The 20,746-nt window shown below is 54.1% G+C and overlaps 7 protein-coding genes across 7 annotated transcripts; 5 read left to right on the forward strand and 2 right to left on the reverse strand.

Moving 5' to 3' along the window:
- Nucleotides 1-212: 212 nt before the first annotated feature.
- Nucleotides 213-552, reverse strand: CABS01_11022 (uncharacterized protein; the record flags this gene model as incomplete). The annotated part of the gene is made up of 2 exons (XM_060544377.1): nucleotides 213-297; nucleotides 350-552. 2 exons carry the CDS (start codon nucleotides 550-552, stop codon nucleotides 213-215), a joined length of 288 nt encoding a protein of 95 aa, XP_060398653.1.
- Nucleotides 553-5,253: 4,701 nt separating this feature from the next.
- On the forward strand, nucleotides 5,254-5,526 carry CABS01_11023 (uncharacterized protein; the record flags this gene model as incomplete). Its single annotated transcript, XM_060544378.1, has 1 exon — nucleotides 5,254-5,526. The coding sequence occupies one exon, from the start codon at nucleotides 5,254-5,256 to the stop codon at nucleotides 5,524-5,526; it is 273 nt and encodes a 90-aa protein (XP_060398654.1).
- Nucleotides 5,527-9,887: 4,361 nt separating this feature from the next.
- CABS01_11024 (uncharacterized protein) lies at nucleotides 9,888-10,602 on the forward strand (the record flags this gene model as incomplete). The annotated part of the gene is made up of 2 exons (XM_060544379.1): nucleotides 9,888-9,983; nucleotides 10,201-10,602. The coding sequence occupies 2 exons, from the start codon at nucleotides 9,888-9,890 to the stop codon at nucleotides 10,600-10,602; spliced, it is 498 nt and encodes a 165-aa protein (XP_060398655.1).
- Nucleotides 10,603-11,412: 810 nt separating this feature from the next.
- Nucleotides 11,413-12,074, forward strand: CABS01_11025 (uncharacterized protein; the record flags this gene model as incomplete). Its single annotated transcript, XM_060544380.1, has 2 exons — nucleotides 11,413-11,449; nucleotides 11,650-12,074. 2 exons carry the CDS (start codon nucleotides 11,413-11,415, stop codon nucleotides 12,072-12,074), a joined length of 462 nt encoding a protein of 153 aa, XP_060398656.1.
- Nucleotides 12,075-14,020: 1,946 nt separating this feature from the next.
- CABS01_11026 (carbon-nitrogen hydrolase) lies at nucleotides 14,021-15,235 on the reverse strand (the record flags this gene model as incomplete). The annotated part of the gene is made up of 3 exons (XM_060544381.1): nucleotides 14,021-14,824; nucleotides 15,039-15,131; nucleotides 15,224-15,235. 3 exons carry the CDS (start codon nucleotides 15,233-15,235, stop codon nucleotides 14,021-14,023), a joined length of 909 nt encoding a protein of 302 aa, XP_060398657.1.
- Nucleotides 15,236-16,301: 1,066 nt separating this feature from the next.
- Nucleotides 16,302-17,717, forward strand: CABS01_11027 (diphthamide biosynthesis protein 1; the record flags this gene model as incomplete). Its single annotated transcript, XM_060544382.1, has 2 exons — nucleotides 16,302-16,497; nucleotides 16,564-17,717. 2 exons carry the CDS (start codon nucleotides 16,302-16,304, stop codon nucleotides 17,715-17,717), a joined length of 1,350 nt encoding a protein of 449 aa, XP_060398658.1.
- A 1,310-nt stretch (nucleotides 17,718-19,027) lies between these two features.
- On the forward strand, nucleotides 19,028-20,700 carry CABS01_11028 (uncharacterized protein; the record flags this gene model as incomplete). Its single annotated transcript, XM_060544383.1, has 2 exons — nucleotides 19,028-19,077; nucleotides 19,161-20,700. The coding sequence occupies 2 exons, from the start codon at nucleotides 19,028-19,030 to the stop codon at nucleotides 20,698-20,700; spliced, it is 1,590 nt and encodes a 529-aa protein (XP_060398659.1).
- Between the last annotated feature and the right edge of the window lie 46 nt (nucleotides 20,701-20,746).

Genomic DNA, 20,746 nt, shown 5'->3' on the forward strand with positions numbered 1-20,746 from the left:
GCAAGAATGGGCGGAAGAAGAGACGAGAAAGCGAAAGAGAGGGTGTGCAGCAAGTTTGGCAAGCGAGCAAGTTTTTCCCCCTTCTCTCTTCGCGTGTGAAGGGATATCGGGAACCAAGCTTGCAAAAGCATCCAGACTCTCTATTCTTTTCCCTTTTCCTCCTGAAAGCGATTTCCCCCTCCAACTAACACGACATGACGCATGGCTAGTAGCTATTTTTGTTTACCGCAGCACCGGCTCCGATGAATGCTGTGCACACACACACACACATACACAGCCAAGCTGAGCTGAGCTGAAGTGAGCCGTGAGGGCGAAGCTAATTAAAGGATGCGACTGACTAAACAGAAAGTCTTTGGCAAAGCATGCGACAGCAGCGTTTTGAATCGGGTTGCAGCGAAAACTTGCGCTAAGGATCGCGGCAGAATGACAGGTCGGCAGCAGGTAGAACAAGGGTTCTCTCCAGGCGCTACGTTTGAGTAAAGGCTCTGGAGGTGGAAGTAGAAGCCTGGGAGAGGTGAAGTGCGGGAGAGAGGCATGGAGGGAGGGACACATACGAATATCGGTACATACACACGCACACACACACACACAGCAATCAGCAGCATGGCAACGTGGATTGGAAGCAACGTCGAGGCTCGTCCGCCAGTCGTCCGTCACCATTCATGTATGCGTGGATGGGTGGACGGATGGATGAATTGGTCGGATAGAGTGCACCCCTGGAGGCCAATGACCCCTGCTCTCCGTGGTATCTCAGGAAGACCCTGGTAGGGGCGACAACCGTCAGTGCAGATGCGCAGCAGGAGACAAGCAGAAGGGCAAGCCGCAAGCTGCTAGCAAAGATGGAGACGGGGACGAAAACCAAGTGTTCCGGTGAGCCTAAGGTGAGGGCGGACGGAGCGATACGTACCGGCAGAAGGAACCTCGGCGTTGACGTTCCATGCACCTAGCGGTGGATACCTGACCTCACTGCCGTCCAATACGGGGCACCAGGCTCAAGGTAAGTATCTTTCTCTGCTGCGTAGTGCGTACTCCGTACTCTCTCCCTTTCCCCATCTTCGATTTCGGCGGTCCTTCTTGTGGGATAGAAGTTACCTTGGTTGCTGGTCAGTGGTCTGGCTGCCCCAAGCGGATGGATGTGATTCACTTCCATTGCGGATGCTCTTGTGGTCAGGATGCCTCATAGGCTGATACTTTGCGTACATATGGAGTAGACACAGTGTATCCGTACCGGCGATGCGGTGCAGGTGCCCTGTTACATGAGGAGCCCTGTAGGACGTACTCTTTCTCATGCTTCCATGAGTGGACCAGCCCAATGTACCGGGAAGCAGTCATCGCAGACCCTTTTGCATTGGCGCATTGTCTTTTTTCTCTCTTTTCTTCTTGTTGTTGTTTTTCTCTTTCTCGGGTTCCTTTTCGTACCATCTCTTTCCTTTCCAAGGCCGCGATTTTGGCCGCTTCGCCATTGAATTTTCTCCCCGGGTCGCGCCAGTTGTGCAGACATGAACCATGTTGGTTGGGCCTCAACAGTAAAGTGCTGGCAGAAAACCAGCTGGCGCAAAGTAGGATCAGCAGCTAATACTAGGTACGGGATAGGTGGACTGGGGACAAGCGGCGAGACGAGTAGGTAGTGGACAGACAGACAGACAGGCACTTGGACCTGAAAATAGGACACGGAAAAGTATGGTGAGGTAAGTAAGGTAAGGTAAGCACGATACAAGTTGCTTCACCTCGCCGCCTCACGTTGGTCGGGCTAGGGCATTTCATCATTTCAGTCACTCTCTCCCTGAAAGGCAAAAGGAGACCGAATGCGCTGAGACGTTGAGACCTGACTCTTTCTCGCTCTCTCTGCTGCCACACCAAAGCTTGCGCAGTCAGGCAGTGCGCACCACCAGCGAGAAGCCACGGCACGGCTCTAGTCTCGATTGGTGCAGTTCCAGGAGCTCCCCGATAGCCTAAGGAGGAAGAAGCGGGTGTGAGGTAGCCGCTACCTACCTAACCTAACTCTACTCTGTACTTTGATCTTGTTGCGTTCCTCGCCTTCGCCTCTGGGCAACAACTAAGGTACTACGCACAATCATCGAACCCAGGAACAGGCGGAATTGTTCAGCTGTCTAGGTATCTCGATCTCTTGCTCTCCCTCGTTCTTTGCATGCTATGTACGGATATATCCAGGGGCAGTCAAGATCATCCATACGTACCTGATTATCGGCATGGAGCAAGGATACCCGTTTGGCTTGCCTGAAGTGTGTTGTGTTCACTTTGCTCATCCTCTGAGAGCAGCAAATAGATACCTTGGCCGGGTACGCAGTAAGGCAAGGTGCCAGGCACAGAACGGGCTACGTACGGGTAGCTAAAGTTGGGTACGCACTATCTACAGGTATGCAACATTGCAGAGGACCAGCTAAGGTACCTTGCTTCGTACCCAAAACGCCTCTTCACTTTTTGGGGCCCGGTACGGAGTACGGGTACCTGGCATAGGCATGGCATGGCATGGCGTGGCGTGGCATGGGACGGGGCATCTTGCAAGGAAGGCCAGGGCCTGGCGTGGCTTTCATGGCTGGCTAATGCCACACTCCCCCCCCTAGTCCTGCTTTCTCTCCATCCATGATCTCTTTCCCTTCCCCCCCCCCCTGGACAACATGAAGGGGAGGACCTGGGGCCTGGGGTCTACCGTCTGGGTACCACGGTACCTTGCTTAGGACCTAGCCGTCTCGCCCAGGGGGGGAGGGTGCGGTTTCCAGCTTGGAGGATGAGCAGCGGCAGCAACCAAAGATGCTGGTCCCATCCATCCCTTCCCTTGGTTCCCTTTTTTTTGCCCTTTAATTTTTGGGTGGAAACTGGAAAGAGAAGGAAAAAAAGGAACCACCAAACCTGAGGAACATTACCTACCAGAACCAGACCAGACCTGTCCTGGACCTGACCAGACAGCCCCGAAGGGAAAAAAAAGGTACCTACCTCTTCCTGGCCCTACCTCACCTTGCAAGTCGCCTTACATGGTTCCAGTCCAGCGCCAGTAGCCCATGAACCCTCCCCCCCCCTTCCCTGCGCTCCCGCCCTGACATTACATTACCTACTTTACATTGCGAACGAGAAAAAATTTCCCATTCTCGCTCGGGGCGTCTGGAATAAGATAGAGAGAGAGTGTGTGTGTGAGAGTGAGAGACCTTCTTAATCACCTCCCTCCCATCCGTCATCTCCTGTTTCCATTCTTCTGAGTTCCTATCCTCACTTACCATCCTCCTTCTTATTCCCATCCTCTCCCCCCTCTCCTCAACGGCGCATCGCTCTGGTCTCTCTACATCTCTCACATTCGACATCCAGTCTTCTACATCTTTCTGCGCTACTTGCCAGCATCCACTAGCTTTACCACCACGCACAAGCATCAAACCAGCAGCAGCACCAGCTCTCACCGCGCGCTCCATCACACACAATAGACGCGCCCCCCTTTTCTCCTGCACGCTCACCGCAGTCCCTGGGACCACCAACGTTGCCAACACTCCAAACAAAAGAGCAGTTCGCGCGACCCACCAGCAAAGCAGTTGTTGCCCGTTTCTCAGCTTAGTAGACTAGCGAGAGAACCTGCAGCAAGCCATCCTCGTCTCGTCTCGTCCCGTCTCGTTCCGCACCGTACAGCACCTCACCTCACCTCACCTTACACGCCTACCATACCTGGCAATACTCTCCGCGACCTGCGCTTCACAGAGAGGATCAGAACAAGGGAACCCGTTTATTCCAAGACCCCGATCCCGAACCGAATCAAATATAATATCACCAAAACACAAAAGGGAATTCCCCATTGAGAAGCGACTTTCCGAGACCTGCGCAACCAACCGTCTCGATATCCAACCAACCCCCCGACGGCACACCACACAACACGACAGAAAAGACTTGATCGTCTGCAACTGCGCAAAGCCCATCCTGCTCGAGCCATCCACATGCAACGGTGCCGATAATACACTCCCCTCGCTCCCTCCGGACCGCCTGTTTTGCCTCAGCTCCTCCTATTTTCTGCGAAACAACCGAGCAGCATTGGTGACGCCCAATTTGGCAACATACCCAGGCCTCCTTGCATCATCACCGCCTCTTTATCCCCGTCAACTCTCACCAATCCCATCTCCTGAAGACACTCGCACCCAAGTCTTCAAGGCCGCTTTCCAACACGTCGCACTACGACCTTCTAAATTGTGAGTCAGAGTTGCAGCAACGGCATCCACTAGCCAATTTTTTTACACCTTGTGCGGCATACTCCCATGTCCTACACCGGACTGCCCTGTAACCATCTTCACCGTCATGTCGCGTCTGGCTTGTATAAAGTTGACGCTCTGTCCTCGCTACCCTCGAGAGATATTTGATCGAATCATGGCTAACAAGCGATTTCAAAGAAACTCAATTCCAACCAGTTCTCGCTTTCGAAAGCACCTACAACATTCAAAATGGGTGTCAGAGAGATCACTCCCGCCTCCAACATGGGCCGCGGTGCCTACGACACGACTGGAGTGCCCAAGCCTCCTCCTCGCCCCAAGCCTCGATAAATCAGCCTCGTGCTGATTATCATGATGAGCGACACGCAATTCACGTGCCATGAGCACGATCCGACGAACGAATTCCACATCTCCACTGGTCCGCGGGCTCAGGCCAACGCGATGATTTTTCCCCACGCGAGACATCTCGAGAGGATCCAACCGCCCCCCTACTCTCTACGCTACCGCATGTCTTATTCGATCATGCACACCCAACCCACACTTATCCTCTACAACTCTACTAATACTGGCGGTCCATTTCCACCTGTACTACCTCATCTGTACAACCAAAACGTCCTGGCCGATTTTTCGCAACATTTCATCATACACCATTTAATACGCATATCTGTCCAAGACTAGAACATACCGGCTCGCAGCCACAACTTGCTTCCCAGCAGCAAGGCGAATGGGAACGCCTTACACGGTTTTCATGATGTGGCATCGATTTTATTTTGTGTGTTTGTGGGATCATTTCATCCCACCTGCACCAGGGAGAAGAAAAAAGGGCATGGCGTTACAACATAGACGGATCTGGGTTTCTTGAACTTTGGCTCCTTTTCGACGGGAATTCTTTTTTTTCTCAAAACGTTTTGTTTCCTGTCAGCTCTCACATACCTCATCTGGGCCCTCGACGTCCTACGACACGACACTCGGCGACGGCACAATATCCCCGGCGGATCCATTCCAAACTGTCGGTGAGTGCTTCGCAGGCACTTTGGTCGGGCAGCAACGCATGACAACGCAACCACCATCCTCGACGCACATGGCTCGCAGCCGCCTCAACCGTCAAATTCGAGGGTGTGAGACGACAATCTTCCTTTTACATGGGGTTTCTCGGACAAGGGCACAAAAGAAACATGCAGCTTCAAGCGCCTGTTTTCCTTTTTTTCCATCTCTATTTTCCTTTTTCATTCCTGTTTGCTTTCACCTTTTGGGCAATGCGATTCTGGGACGGGCTACAAAAAATCTGGGAACTGGACTGGGAAAAGAACTGATTCGCATATAGACTTTTGATTTTCTTTCATTTTGTTTGTACCAACTACCCCCTGTATTCTCTAGGTTTGGTCGACTTTTACGCACAACCAGCTACCTCGCGGTCCTGGTTTGAGCGAGAGCACCAAGGATATGTCAGCAACGCTTTCCTACTCTTTTCATTTTCCCTTGTCAGAACAACAAGGCGATGGCGATGACGGATTTACTACCACTACATCTTTATTATTCCCCCATTTTTTTTTCTGCTTTCTCATGGTGTGCTCGAGACCGGAGGCTCCACGGCTAGCTGATCGTCCATATGTAGGCGATGCGGGCTTGGATGGACTCTGGGATTGACAAAAGAAGATACCCCGCGGGTTTAGCCCTCTTTAGACTGCATATGTATAGTACTGCCATCTATAAGAGCCAAGATAGCTACACAGCGCCAGCGCATAGGAAAAGGAGACATCCACATTCGAAACAATGAAACATTTAAAAATCATATTACATCACCTCTCTCTTTTGTTTTGCATTGCACACCGATATTTGAGTTGAAGCCCTATCTGATCCTGCCTACCTAGGCGAGTGCCCAATCTGACGTGGAGACATTCCAGATCTAGCAGATGTGTGTGAGTGTGTGCAGGATGCATCTGAGACGGACAGGGGTGTTTGTTGGACGAGGGCATTCCTTAACCCCCCGTATGAGGGCGGCGGCGGTTGCTCTCGAAGCTCATGCTATGCTATGCTATGCCATGCCATGCGACTCGACACATTCGACTCGACTCGAGAACTTCTGTGAGATGCTCGAGTAATTCAGTTCAGTTCAGGAAGAAGAGGAGAATTCGGGATGGGCAATGGACGGCGAGACATGGCAAAAAGCAAGGTAAAGGATAGGTAGCTGAGGGTTTTCCCCAATCGCAGGGGGGCTCCCCCCCAACTTGGTGTGCCGTAAGGGGGCAAAGGGAGAGAGCTAGCCACCCACACAACGGGACGTCTATCCGGGAGGGAAGGGAGAGAGCGGTTCGGTTTTAGTCTGGTGTAGGTAGCCACGGTAGAGTATCTAGAATACCCAAAGTAGAGGATCGGATAGTGTTATAGGGGAGAGGAATGGAGAGGGGGGGGGGGGGCACACAAGATCGGGGGGCCGGGGGGTTCGGATGCGGGATGCGGATGCGGGATGCGGGAGAGGGGTTCTGGACCAAGGGGGGAATGCGACGACTCTCGCCCATCCATCCTCCCATCGTCATGCTTGGGGAAAGAATTCTCACTTTGGACCTGGACACCTCCCCCCTCGGGTGCTCGGCCAAGACGAAGGAAGGGTCTCGGTCAAGAGTTGGTGATTCGGTCACCACCGACTGGTATCATATGCCTATATGGGCGTGAGAACGAATTGGGCAAAGACGCATGAGGTAGCAGCAGCAGCAAGCAGCGGCACGACACATCACGGGGGCATGCGAACTACGACGACTTACATGATCGACGGGGGACGCGGACGCGTGCCGACGACATGTTGTGTGTACGTATGGTAGGTATGTATGTATGTATGTACGTATGCGCGTGCGTTGTGTTGTGCCTGCCGGCGACTCGAACAGGACGAGTCGAATGAGACTTTTTGAAAGCAAAGGAGCCTGCTCCGTGACGGCTACCTCTGCCATTTTCTGCCGCCACACACCTACGACAGACTGGTCTTCCTCTGGCGTGTCTGGGTACGGATACCTTGGGTACTAGTGTCCCCCCCCCCCCCTTTTCGTCTGATCAGAGACCTTTGAGGAACGCGGAACTAGTCGAGGGAGAGAGAGAGAGAGAGGAACCGGCCGGGCGCTTATGCGCTGCAGCGTCAATCGATTTAGCGGGGGGATAAACCATGGTGAGAGACAAGACGAGGACGACTTTTGATTTTCTTTGAGAGGAGGAGCAGGGGAGGCAAGGGGGTCGTGATGGTGGTGGTGGTGTGTGATTTGTTTTTGAGCAGTCGTCTTTTCGGACTATGGCGAGCTAGGCAGAGCAGAAAAGAAAAGAAGAAGAAGAAGAAAAACGGGCGGTGGTGGTGATACAGCCCACATTGCTTTTTTCTTTTTCTTGAGCTGTGTCGTAGATCGTGGTTTGCATGGCGGTGCGTTGCGGGCGTGTGCGCGTGCAGCCGGGGAAGACGGATCGAACATGGGTGTGAGATGAACAAGGTGATGATCAATCAGATAAGTTAAAAAAATTAAAAATAAAAATCCAGGTGAAGGATTCATTCCATATTCAAGGAAGCGATGAAAAGCAAGTTGGGTACTCGTACTGGGATGCGTGTGGTCTGGCGCGAAAGAGTTTGGATAAAGGGTTCGTTCGGATGGCATGGATGGTGCCGTGTACGTTTTCTGTATGGTCTGTATGGGATGTTGGCCATGTGGAAATAGTGCTGCCACTTTCTTTGCCAAGACCTTTTTGCATGTTCGGATGTGACGTTGGAGTTTTTTGATTTTCTGCTAAAATAGGATAAAAATCCTATCTTTGTGGGCTGGCTTTGTACTATGTAGCCTAGGAGACTACGACTCTCGAGTGATGCCCTGTCTTTTCTACGGAGTAGACTTTCTAGACTTTCCTCCGGTCTCACGCGGAAGATGGGTTTTACGAGCCGGGCTGCGTACGGGCCGGGGCGCGGGAGAGAGAGAGAACTGGGAATAGGAGCTTGAAGAGATTCGAGAAGAGGGGGGGGGGGGGGTGTAGTGTATGGGCAAATCAACAATGACGCTATCGTGACACTACCGTCCTCTGCGGGCATCGCTAGTTCGACATACGGATGCGACGTTGTGGAAGCACTGCCGTAGGGTTCCCCGAGATTTCGATGTGCCGGGACTGGAAGAGAGCCGCGAGAGCTGAAAAGGGTTGGGTGAGTGAGTGAATGAATGGAATGGGAATTTGTTTATTGGGCACGATGCGAAAGTGCGTGCAGTAGTAGATTGGCACTTGGGACATCCGAAAAGGAGCCCCGGTGCCCGGGTGTGTGACGGCTGATAGAGGTTGCCTGGTAGCTTGGTTGTCATCATTGTCGCAGCGCGTACGTCGTCCAACCAATATACCGGGAGTGTATTCGTAGGGAAGATACCGTATACGAGAGCATACACAACGACCCCGAGACGATGGTTCCCGGATGCGCTCAGTTCTGTAACGTTGAACTGGTCCGACGCTGTGCGATGTACGTAGTATTTACGGATACGTCTGTATTATTGGAAACACCGTACATTATTACATTATCCTGTAGTCACGCGTGGCACGGGGAGGCGACACGTTGGGACGGGTTTACTTGAGGAACAATCGCGTTTAGAGGAGGACGAACACGCGCCTTGGCTGAAGCGCTGCGCGACGACGCGCAAATGCCAAAAGTGATGGGAAGTTCCGAAACGCAGCAGCTCCGTATGATGTGGTCAACCCGTTGCGCAATCAGGCAAGGTGCTAAAATTTTGGGTTTGATGAACTAAAATTACAACAAATTGTTGGAAGATGAGATAGGGGAAATTTCAGGAACAGACACACACACTTACACCACCCTGCCGTGCCTGCCCCGGGGAACGTCAAGACCAAAGAAATGTGGAAACCCTAGAGCGAAAAGAAGAAAAAGGGGGTGGTGTGAGTTCAGGCTGTTTGGGAGCGTGTGAGAGCTGACTGCGTTTCCGTTTGTAGCTCTGTGAGGTATCGGCCGGGGGGTGTGTGTTCGCACGGCGCTAATGCAGCGGCGGCGTCCCGGGAACCAAAGCGCTGGGACCTTCTTTTTTTTTCCTCTCTTTCCCTTTTTGCTGCTGTTCGGGAGTGGCCCGCGGTGGGCCGGAGGGAGGATGAAACGGGCCTATCATTGACCGAACTCCGCGCTATGTCCCTTTTGGGCTCCTCGGTGGGGTATCCACTTTCCTTTCGGACGAAAGAAAGCTGAGCGGTCGGTGAAAAGTCCAGGTGAGAGGAAAGGGACGAACGGGCCCCACACACTCACACCTCGACTCGCAAGGTGAAGGAGCAGGAGGAGCCTACCTACCTGGGGAGGTACCTCAGCTCCGACCCGACGCGGAAAGAGAGGGTTGCAGAGAACATGCGGCTAAACTGCGCGACCTGCAGAAGGTGCTGACCTATTCCGGTAGTTGCAATGCAGGGAAGGAAGGGGGAACGTTTTGTTTCTTCTTTCTTGTGAGACACTCAAAGGGGGGCTAATTGTCGATCTCCTTTTTTGGCTTTCACATCGAACAAAATTTTCAAAATTGATCCTGTTTTGACTCGAGAATTGTCCATCTGCTGGCTTCCCCTGCATCATCAATCACCAACGAGTCAACAACCCACGTCTTGCGTACAAACGCAAGATTGACAACCCGCGTTGTTTGCGCCCCTCGAGCTACTCGAAAAGGGGGCATGGCATCACACCAGATGTCTCCATCGCGCTGGTTGGACGTTGGCTTTGCCGTCATTGTGACAACTGACGGGTCGGCGCAAACCAACAATCCTGTCATTCAAGTACCAACTGTATGTGCCAATAACGAGCCATCAAACAGCGTCCAACGGCCCAATGTCAACAACAACCAAAAGACATACACCCGCATATGCAGCAAACACGCCCATGCTGCGTCTGGTTTTCCACCAACGAGATAGTTCATCCCATTCCCCCAGTCTCTCATTGGCCATCTGCAAGGCGCGAGATTGAACCACTCACACACACACACACACCAATGACATTCGGAAGGCAAACCTCCTTTACGGATACAAAGTACACACCACCTTGTCCGTACCGGCAATTTGGGACACGAACTCGGGTTTGGTGGGCTACATTGTCACTGCTGCAGCTTTCCCCCTTCCCCGGGTTATCAAATATGGGTATCTCTACGACGTCCCGGATATGCCTCCCGGGCCAAACGGATCACTACGGTGCTACCCGTACGGCGCGCACAAAATAGCCGTTTACCAGCTGCCGAGTCATCAACAAATTCTCGTCCGCTTGCTTGTCTCCTCGACGCTTCTCGGCCGTAGCCGAAGAATGGCTGTGTTTGCGCTGTGCTGCGTTGCCGCGCATCCAGATCCGCCGTGGGTACTCCGTACGGAGTATGCGCAACTGATTTCCAATTTGAAGCGCATGGCAATTGCATAGGAAACAAGACGAGATAGTAACGACGGCGGCCCCTCATACCCAATTCCGGACATCATGGGCCACGCCTCAGCTCACCGAGCCCTCATTATCACGCGGCAGACACACCACCACCCAACTGAGTACACGCCACATCGTGAACGAAACGGCCCAGCAAGATGAGACAGCGTGAACCACCCTTCTTTGCACCCCCTCTAACCCAGGAAGGAGAAAAGAGCCTCATCCAGTGTGCCAGTTTCCCGGCTCGGTTCGGTTTGGACATCCCACGCGTGCAACATCCCACGTCTGGCTTCGGTCTACGCCTCGCGAAACGGGGGGAAAGGGGGAGGGGGCCGAGGAGGCGCAGATGGGCGGGGGGCGCATATCGATGCATGCCCTTCGGGAAATGCGACGTCTCGACCGAGTAGTCGGGTCCCCTTACGTCTCTTTCTTCTGTCTCGCCGATACTTGACTCCGCGATGTCTTTGGAGACGACTGGTTAGCGAAACCCCCACCCCGCCGCCCCCTTTGCCTTCGTCACCGAGAGGTAGGTGAGTGAGATAGGGCAGAGGTAGGTACCGTCTTGTGAAGAGGGTCAGGATATTCCGACAAGCAGAGATCATCCTTCCAACGTTTCATCCCGAATTTCTCTCCAACAACCGGTTCTGCACCGCCCAGGCCTCAAGGCTGTCCGGGACATCAACTCCCTCACCGGTGCGATATACTCCCTTCCCCGTGCCCGGCTTCCCTGCGCGTCGTCCCCAACCTCTGGAAAAATTTCTTCCCCATGCCTTCTATCCTTACAAGGGCTTGTTCTTCGAGAAGTTCCTTTTGATGGGGGCGCAAGGCGTGATGATGAGGGTCCAATTCGGTGAGTGAAAGCCCTGGCCCTGTTTGATAGACCGCCTGACCACAAAGCCTGGGACTCCTTGGGGGGGACGGGGCTCCGGGAGAAGCAGAAAATCTCACGGGGAGCCAAGACGAGTGGCAAGGTTCTGCATATCTCAAACTGCCAAATTTCCCGGGGCCGCGGTTTGGGACCTTTTTCCTGGTTTGCTCACTTCTTCCCAGGTTCAAGGAAGCCGATCAGAGAGGCTCCGCCGACAAAAGGTCCCCGCAACAAACGGACAGCCGTTGCCAAAAATCGCCATTTCTCTCGCCTCTCTTCTCTCTCCCCACCAAGCCATGCGGACACTGTAGCCGGGGCATGGCCCCCGGATCCCCGGAGGCATTATTTGAAAGGCCCCAAGGGCTGCCGACAGGGGAGGAAAATGGAAGAAGCAAAGAAGGAGGAAGAAGGTCCCTCTTTTTCCTTCTTCACTCAACACACACCCTCAAACCGTCATCGGATCCCTGACCAAGTCTTTATCCAGTGGGAAACATTGCCGTCAGTGTGCTCCGTCTCCACCGGTATCCATCTTGCATGGATCACGCATGGATACCCATGGAGGGAATGGCACGGTGACTTGGACGAACCCAACGGAGCCACGTACTGAGGTACCTACGCCGTACGGATACGCCCTGACGCCCTCCCAAGTTCCCTCCCTCCCCCCGGGCAGCTGAGGATAACTGAAGCAGGCGGATCTCGTTTCCTGCCTTTCTTAATTTTACCACGTTATTTCGAATTTCAGATTTTCCTTCTAGCGCGTCCCTCTTTTTTCTTCTTCACCTTCTCTCTCTCGCTCTCGTGGGGCCGACACAGTAACCCTTGCTAACGTCCAATGGGCCCAAATCGCGTGTCCGGGCAAAATTAACCCAAACCACGGGTCCAGCTCCGGCGCGAGGAGAATGCTCATTGCTCACTTTCACAGCCTACCCATCACCCCTGAGTTTCTTGACCGAAACTACCCATGCGCAGCAGTTACGACACGAACAAAGCCAGGCCTGGATCACCAGTGCAGCACCAGGAAATGGGGAGCGGGCAGGCACACCGACAGACACACCAACCCCCAGCCCCAAAACCGTTGGGTCTTCTCTTGTTCCTTGGCTCTAGTGTGTATCCGTACGCTACTCATAGGCAATCCGGAGTACGCTACCCGGACGGGGCTCTCGCCCCCATCGCCGAGTAGTTAAATGCTACAAAAATGCAAAGGGCTGGGACGGATCCAACTCAAGCCGCCGACGGCTCGTCCTTCCCCTTCTTTCCCCGGTGAGCTAAGGGTATTGGCAATGTAGGCAAACCCCGCTGGAAAGGCCGAGAGTCCAGAATACCACAGTACCGACCGTAGTGTACGGATACTCTGTACTCTCCGTACAGATACAGGGAAACACAATTCATCCTGGGATGTTGACTCACCGGGTCACCGGGGAACATGGGCGTTTGGATTCTTGGGAAATTGGGCCTTTCGGTCTGCCAACTGCCGGTGGCATGCAACCGATCCTCCCAGCCCGTCAAGGGACCCGGTCTAGCCTCTGCCGTAGGTTGGCTGTTTCGCTGGAACCGGGGCCCATATCGATTCAGAACATCATATCTCCCAAGGGAGATTGTTGTCTCGGTGAGGGTCTCACCGGGGTGGGTTTGTCATTCTCTCTCTTTCTTCTCATCTTTCTACCCTGCGAAACACGGGCCCTGTCTTGCTTGTGGAGGTCAAGGTAACCTTTGCGGTCTCTCGTGCCAAAGTGCGTACGGATACTCCCATACAGCCCAGGACCTCTTTTTTTGAATTTTTCTACATACTAATCTCTATTGATCATTTCGGACGGCGGCGCCCCCAATCTATGGAACATTGCGGCTACCCTTCTAGAATATCCACAGACGCGCCGAGTGGTTGGGACGCTCATCCCTGCAGCATTCCTTTCCCACAAAGAGCCTCAAGCCCTCAAGGACCTGCACTGCGGTGTTACCGACAGTCAGGGACTCAGGGCTCGTCTCGACTCGCCCGTACCGGTCACCCGTGCTTCTTCTTCTCTCCCTCCCGCCTCTCCCCGGCGGCGAGGCTTGCTAGACTCCCCCTCCCTTCTCCCGAGACCCGCGGCCCTCTCCATACCGGTCTGTACTGTGATACCTTTATCTGTACTGCGTACTCCGTATGTACGGAGTACGAGTAACTCTACGGATACACCTGCGATCCCAGCTTTGACCCTGCTTTCCGGGAATGTGACAGCTCACACGCCCACCCTCAAGGAGGACCTTCAGAATTCAGGGTACACATCGCTGCTCTCAGGTCATCAGCTAAACCATCCCGCTGGTACACGATGGGAGAGGGGCCCGGCATCCTAGGTGACGGGGGGTAACGGGAATGCTCATTGCCCAGAGAGAAAAAATGACAGCACCTCCAGGGGAGGGGTTAGGGGGAAGGGGCGTGTCATTCACATGGAGAAAACTTTGAGCCTCAAGTGGGCGTGTCAGAGATGGAGGTCGGTGTGAGTAAGAAGGAGGCGAGAGGGGAAAAAAAGATGACGAGAAAGAGAGAGAAAGGAAAGGATAGGGAAGAAACACAACTCACGTCCGTCTAGCCAACGGCATACCCTCCCTGACTTTAGCCCACTCGTCCAAATCCACATCGACAAAGCCAATGGCCCCCTCGGCGCCCTCCTCGGCCCTGCCATCGGCGTCCACGCCGCCCAGCTCCAGCTTGACCCGGCCCCAGGGATCAACGACCATGCTGTGGCCGTAGCTGCTCCGCTTCGGATTGTGCGCGCCCACCTGCGCCGCGGCGACGACCCAGCTCTGCGTCTCGATGGCGCGGGCCCGGAGGAGGGTCTCCCAGTGCGCCTGGCCCGTCCGGATGGTGAAGGCGGAAGGGTAGAGGAGGATCTGGGCGGGGCCGTGGCCGCCGTTGTTGTCAGGGAGGAAAGGGCTCTTGGGTCCCGGGTGCGTCAGGGCGAGGGCCGGTTCGGGGAAGCGGAGGTCGAAACAGATGAGGCTGCCGGCGCGGCCGACCGGGGTGGGGAATGGGGCCGTGAGGGAGGGGCCGGCTTGGACTGTTGCGCTTTCTCGGAGGGCGCCGTAGTCGAAGAGGTGGAGCTTGTCGTAGGTTGCGGCTTGGAATATGGTGCCGTCTGCGTTGATCCAGAGGCTACGGTTGAGGAGCTTTGGAGTGGTAGTGGTGGCGTCTACGGCTACGGCCGGCTTCTGGGCGTCTGTTGTGGGGACGTGGATGCCGACGTTCACGGCGACGGAGTGGGTCTTTGCTGCTTCCTGGAGGCCGAGGACGAAGGGGGACTGGGACTGCGGTTGGGCTAGGGAGAGGGATTCTTGCGGGCTTGAGGCGATGTAATCTGCGGCTTCGGGGAGGAAGAGGACCTAGGAAGAATACAGTGAGCGGCGCCTGTTGGTGTTGGTGGTGTTGTTGTGGGGGTGGGCAGGAGGCAGACATGAAGCCATTTTTGTGCTTCAGGCTGCATTTGCATTGCAGGTCTCATGTGCAGCAGGATGGGATTGCGGTGAGAGAGAGGAAAGGAACAAGACGAGCGTTTTGATATCGACGCCCCCTTTGTTACGGACAGATGGGACGTACTTTGGCACCACCGACAGCGGCCTTGGCGACGAGCCTCACGCACTGCTCTAGGTTGTGGGACAGAGAGGCCGTGGAACAGATTTGACCGACAGCCTGTTCACGCCGAAAGGAAGAGGGGACCGCATCAGTAAGTCATCTGCAGAGACACGTGGTCTTTTTTGGGGGGGTGTGTTGGGCAGCCATACCGCGATCGCCATATTGTTGAAGATACGGTGAGATGGAACTTTTTGGGGGAGGGATGTGTTTGGATTTGGATGAGATACTTATGCAATGTAGGCGCGGGAACCCTGGGTAGGGGTTGGTCGTGTGGACTGATCTTGGAGAGAGGGAGGGAGAAAGTATGCTGGCCACGTGGCAGAGCAGATGAAGCCGTTCGGATGATTTTCCGTGAGGACTGTAGGGTGTGAAAGGTTGGCGATCTTTCATGCAAGCTACAATAGTTTCTTGGATGGGTTGGACGTCGGACGGGAGTGGGAGAGGAGGCATCATTCGTTGCGTTGGCGGGTGGGCCTGCTACCGCTTACCTTATCTGATGGTGGGATGCAGCGGGGTAAGGTAAGGCAAGGATGCTGCAATATTCAAGATATCTCCCGTCATTTTCACGTTTGTTGATCTGATACACTCTTCGCTGTTGATTCGACGTTGGTGGAGAGACACTTTCAAAAACATACCTTTTCTTTCGTACGAGGACAATGAACTCTTCGAATAATGATTTCCATTTTCTTTAAACACTTAGAAACGCTCTGCGAGGGATGCATATATGCCTCTGTTGCTTGAGGTAGTTGAGAAAGACTGGACTCAGACATACCTTTCGCAACACCGATTAGTCATGAGAACTAAAATAAAATATCTAGCTGGTGGAATGGTTTCATAATGTGAGAATGAGTTCTCAAGTGAGTTCTCAGAGTTCTCAAGACTTATGAGCTCACTGAAAGCCAGTGAGAATCCACATGTGAGCTATAGCCAATAGGCGTGAGGACGTTTGGCCACCTCACTACCTGCATGTACCCTTTTAGCCCACCATCTTATCGTATCATTCTTCTAACTGAATTTTTCGCGGGGCAACAGCACCAGATCGCGGGGCAAATTCAACGAGACTCACTTACTCACGGTACGACAGACAGCCCTGTACTAAAAGTAGCCTGCGTCTTGTCTGATGATTTTTGGCTTCATATGAGAGCCCCCTGTCACAAAAACATTAAATTTGCTGTAAAGCGGACCCCTACTTGAAGTGCAAGCCGAAGCAGAATAAGTGTCTCAGCCATGGAGGAAGATCGGGCGCAAACCGACTTGGGCATCGCCGCCGATATTGAAGAGGCTCATCGCCAGGAGGAGGCTGCGGCTCAGCCAGTCTTGAAGCAACCAAAGAAGCGCTTCGTCGGAAGGAGAACAGCAGCCGAGACTGCGGCCAAGAATGGAGGCCCCAACGGGTCCATCGAGGACAGCAAGTCCATTCAAGGTGAGCACGCACGACGCCTTATATGAGAAGCAACAGCATAATCATTCTCATTCTCACCTCTCATAGTCGCACAACCTAGAAGAGGCCCGCGTCTCCTGAACCAAGTACCCCCTGAGATTCTCAATGATCCGGCACTCAAGTCCGCCATCTCTATCCTCCCCTCCAACTACAGCTTCGAGATTCCCAAAACCATCCATCGCATCCGCTCCTCGGGCGCCAAGAAGGTCGCTCTGCAGATGCCCGAGGGTCTCCTCCTCTTCGCCACCACCATCTCCGACATCCTCACCGAGTTCTGCCCCGGCATCGAGACCCTCATCATGGGCGACGTCACCTACGGCGCCTGCTGCATCGACGACTACACCGCCCGCGCCATGGGCTGCGACCTCCTCGTCCACTACGCCCACAGCTGCCTCATCCCCGTCGACGTGACAAAGATCAAGACCCTCTACGTCTTTGTCGACATCAGCATCGACACCTCCCACCTCTTGGCCTCGCTCGAGCGCAACTTCGCCTCGGGCAAGACCGTCGCCGTCGTCGGCACCATCCAGTTCAACGCCACCATCCACGGCGTGCGCGGCACCCTCGAAAAGGCCGGCTTCAAGGTCCTCGTCCCGCAGATCGCGCCCCTGAGCAAGGGCGAGATCCTCGGCTGCACGAGCCCGCGGCTCCACGACGACGACAAGGTCGACATGATCCTCTACCTCGGCGACGGCCGCTTCCACCTCGAGAGCATCATGATCCACAACCCGACCATCCCGGCCTACCGCTACGACCCGTACTCGCGCAAGCTGACGCGCGAGACGTACGGCCACGACGAGATGCAGGACCTGCGCCGGACGGCCATCCGGACGGCCAAGACGGCCAAGAAGTGGGGTCTCATCCTGGGCTCGCTCGGCCGCCAGGGGAACCCGCACACCATGGCCCTCATCGAGAAGCGGCTCAAGGACCGCGGTATCCCGTGGGTGAACTTGCTGCTCAGCGAGATCTTCCCGGGCAAGCTGGCCATGATGAGCGACGTCGAGTGCTGGGTGCAGGTCGCGTGCCCGCGGTTGAGCATCGATTGGGGCTACGCTTTCCCGCGGCCGCTGCTGACGCCGTACGAGGCCTTGGTTGCGCTAGAGGTGCGCGATGATTGGGGTAAAGGGGTGTATCCCATGGACTACTACGGAAAGGATGGTCTGGGACGCGTGAAGCCTGGCCAGCTTGAGGCATCGGCATAACCATCTCCAGGGGGGAAGGGTCAGGAGGAAGAATAAAACGAGAACAAAAGTTTATGGTTTATATAGGAGCACGTAATGATACCTCTTTCGATGTAATCTGGATACTGTCCCAGACACGACTAAGCACTCGATATTTCTTTGCTTTCCAGCCGTTGGGACAAGGAAATCCTTCAAATCACTACTACAGGCTTGATTCAACTAACCCGGACTCCCTTATAAATGTACCTTGCCCATTCGGAAAGGTGTTGTTCGCCGGAAATTTAAGAGAGCTCGTGTCTATCTAAGCCTGCATATTCATGGGTATTTGAGGTATTATACATCTGTAAACGCACTCGAGGTCTAGAGCCGCCAAAGTTTGCGGTTCGCTTTCTTGTTGTCCCAGGTCCTTCGAGTCTCACCCTTTATTCAGTCGAAAGAACTGAATCTACTCCGTACATCTCAATCAAATAAAAAATCGTCCCCAAACGAGTTTATGGGCTGTCTCGCCTGCGATCACCTCTTGGTAAAAATCGAGACGTTGAAAGAAGATCACAAAGAGGATCGATGGCCATTTCAAATTTTCTGAGACCTGCTGCATCTAGTTAATTCACTCATTCGCATTGCAGCCGGTACATTTGGCAGCTGATTCTACGCTAAATACCTCGCTACGCCGCCTGCATGCGGTGCTAGTAAGGGCATCTCAACCGTGTCCTTTGTCCACCTCTTTTCGAGAACACGAGTCTTCAGCGGTAGGGCTGAAGTTGCCAACCAAATGCGTACTTCCTACAAAGATTCGGATTATTTCGTTGGTCGATCATTCTTGGCGAACGATACCCTCCCTAAATCCAAACCTGGTCCGAAATCTTTCCACTCAAAATTCATTGCTGTGCCCCAAAAGTTCCAGGGGTGACATCGTTGGCGAGTTCGTACTTATCCCTGGAAGTCCCACACCAGCACTCTTCCCCTTCACCTTATTTGCGATAAGGTGAGGCCGGAGCGCCAGCACTCTCCAGGATACCACCGCACCCTTCCGAATAGGGCCATTTGCACCGTTTACGTTTGTGCGCAACGTCGCCAAGAACAGGCATGTCTTGTATGCGTTCTGCTGATTGGCTCATTCTTGTCGACTGGTTCGCGGAACTTTCTGTTAGAACTACTACACTGGCATTGCTTAGCCTCAACCTTCAGCTCCCGACTCACGTCAAACAGCTCGCTGCCTGAGTCAAATGAGGGGAAGGAACTAGAAGAGGAACACATCTCGTTTTCAATCGGCTTCCGTCGTCGAGGAGCGAGATCGCGCACGTCGTCTTCTCTTTTCCGCACATCGTAGGATGGCCCGCAAAGGCAGTCGCAAGACAAGGACCGGCTGTATTACCTGCAAGTAGGCACCCCGCATAGATTCATACCCCCCCTCCATGCGGCAAGGTTTGCATTCCTTATTAACAATCACCACCACCGGAGCAGGGTCCGAAAAGTCAAGTGTGACGAGGCCAAGCCAGAGTGTATACGGTGCTCCAGCACCGGCCGTACATGCGATGGCTACGTGGACCCGGCCCAAGCCGCCGAATTAGATCAGCCCCGGCTGCTCAGGGCCCAGAGCATGTTCCCGAGCATCACCAGACAGGAGAGCAGGGCGCTGCACTTCTTTTGTGAAATTGTTGGGCCGAACTTGCCCGGCGCCACCGACCCTTACTTCTGGACGCATCTTGTCATTCAATTCAGCCGGTACGAGCCCGCGGTGAGGCATTCCATCTTCGCCATCAGCTCGCTGTACGAGGGCGTCACCGGGGCTAAGGGTAGCCCCTTTGACGTGGGGAGCGAGCAGATCCAGGATAACGCCCTCGCTTTGCGTCACTACAACGCCGCAATTAACCAATTGACCGTCATGGAGAACCAGGGGCTGGTGCTGCTGGTTTGTCTCCTCTTCATTTGCATAGAATTCCTGCAGTCCAACCGGGAGACTGCCCTCCGTCACTGCGCTCACGGCACTGCCATACTCGCCAGCTCCGACTCTACCTCGTACAAGTGGGTGAGGCAATACCTCACGCCATTGTTTCGAAGATTGAGCGCGTTGCCCTTCTTCTTCGGGAGCGGACCATCGGATATGCTCGATCTGAGCATTTCGAGATGCCCAATACCGGACTTGTTCAATACCTTCTCCGAAGCCGAAGCCATGATTGACGACGTGTTCAACCAAGCCTTGCAGACTATCCGCCGCGGTGACACATATCGCGTAGGACAAAAGAAAGATGTTCCAGTGCCGTCAGAACTCCTAGAGGAACAGGACACAGTCTTAAACCAACTAAATAAGTGGTACGGCATGTTCACAGACCTCGAAGCCAGACGGGGGCAAACGACATCCAAAATCTCGGGATTCGCGCGCGCATTCGCTCTAGCGAGGTATCGGATCTGTCTGATCTGGCTGAACAACGCCTTCGTACGTTCCGAGATGGGCTACGATGACTTCCTCGACGAGTTCCGCAAAGTCGTCGAGGAGACAGCGCAAGCCGCCGCCGAACAAAACAGCACAGAAATCAAAACGGCCCCGGCCTTCGAAATGGGCTTTATCGCGCCGCTCTTCTTCTGCGCGCAGCGGTGTAGGGACCTGGGTTGCCGACTAGAGGCCCTGCGTCTCCTCAAACTTCTCGCCGCGCCCCGAGAGAACTTGTGGGATAGGGACGGCATGTGCGCTCTGGCTCGGAGAATCATCGAAATAGAACACGGGGTGGAATTGAATATGGACGGTCGGGTCACGCCAGGGGTACATCCTAAATATCCGGGCCTACCACCGGAGACGACGAGGATACAACAATTCAACGTTGAATTTGTGAGTGGACGACAAAAGAACTTTAACGGCCACGAAGTACGTGGCTTCAAGGCTCAATTATATATGCGGAGTGCGAGCGGCGAGATCCATCTTCGGCCCGAGACCTTATTTAAAGAGGACCCTCAACTGTCTGACGATGTGAGCCAAGAGCACATAGGGGCAGTCCTTTTCCCATAGCCCGCGAAGGTGTTACATGAACAAACTAAAAAAGAAATGTGAAAAA

Source organism: Colletotrichum abscissum, assembly GCF_030869225.1.
Source record: "Colletotrichum abscissum strain IMI 504890 chromosome Unknown Scaffold_29.1, whole genome shotgun sequence".
In the NCBI taxonomy this organism is placed as follows: domain Eukaryota; kingdom Fungi; phylum Ascomycota; class Sordariomycetes; order Glomerellales; family Glomerellaceae; genus Colletotrichum; species Colletotrichum abscissum.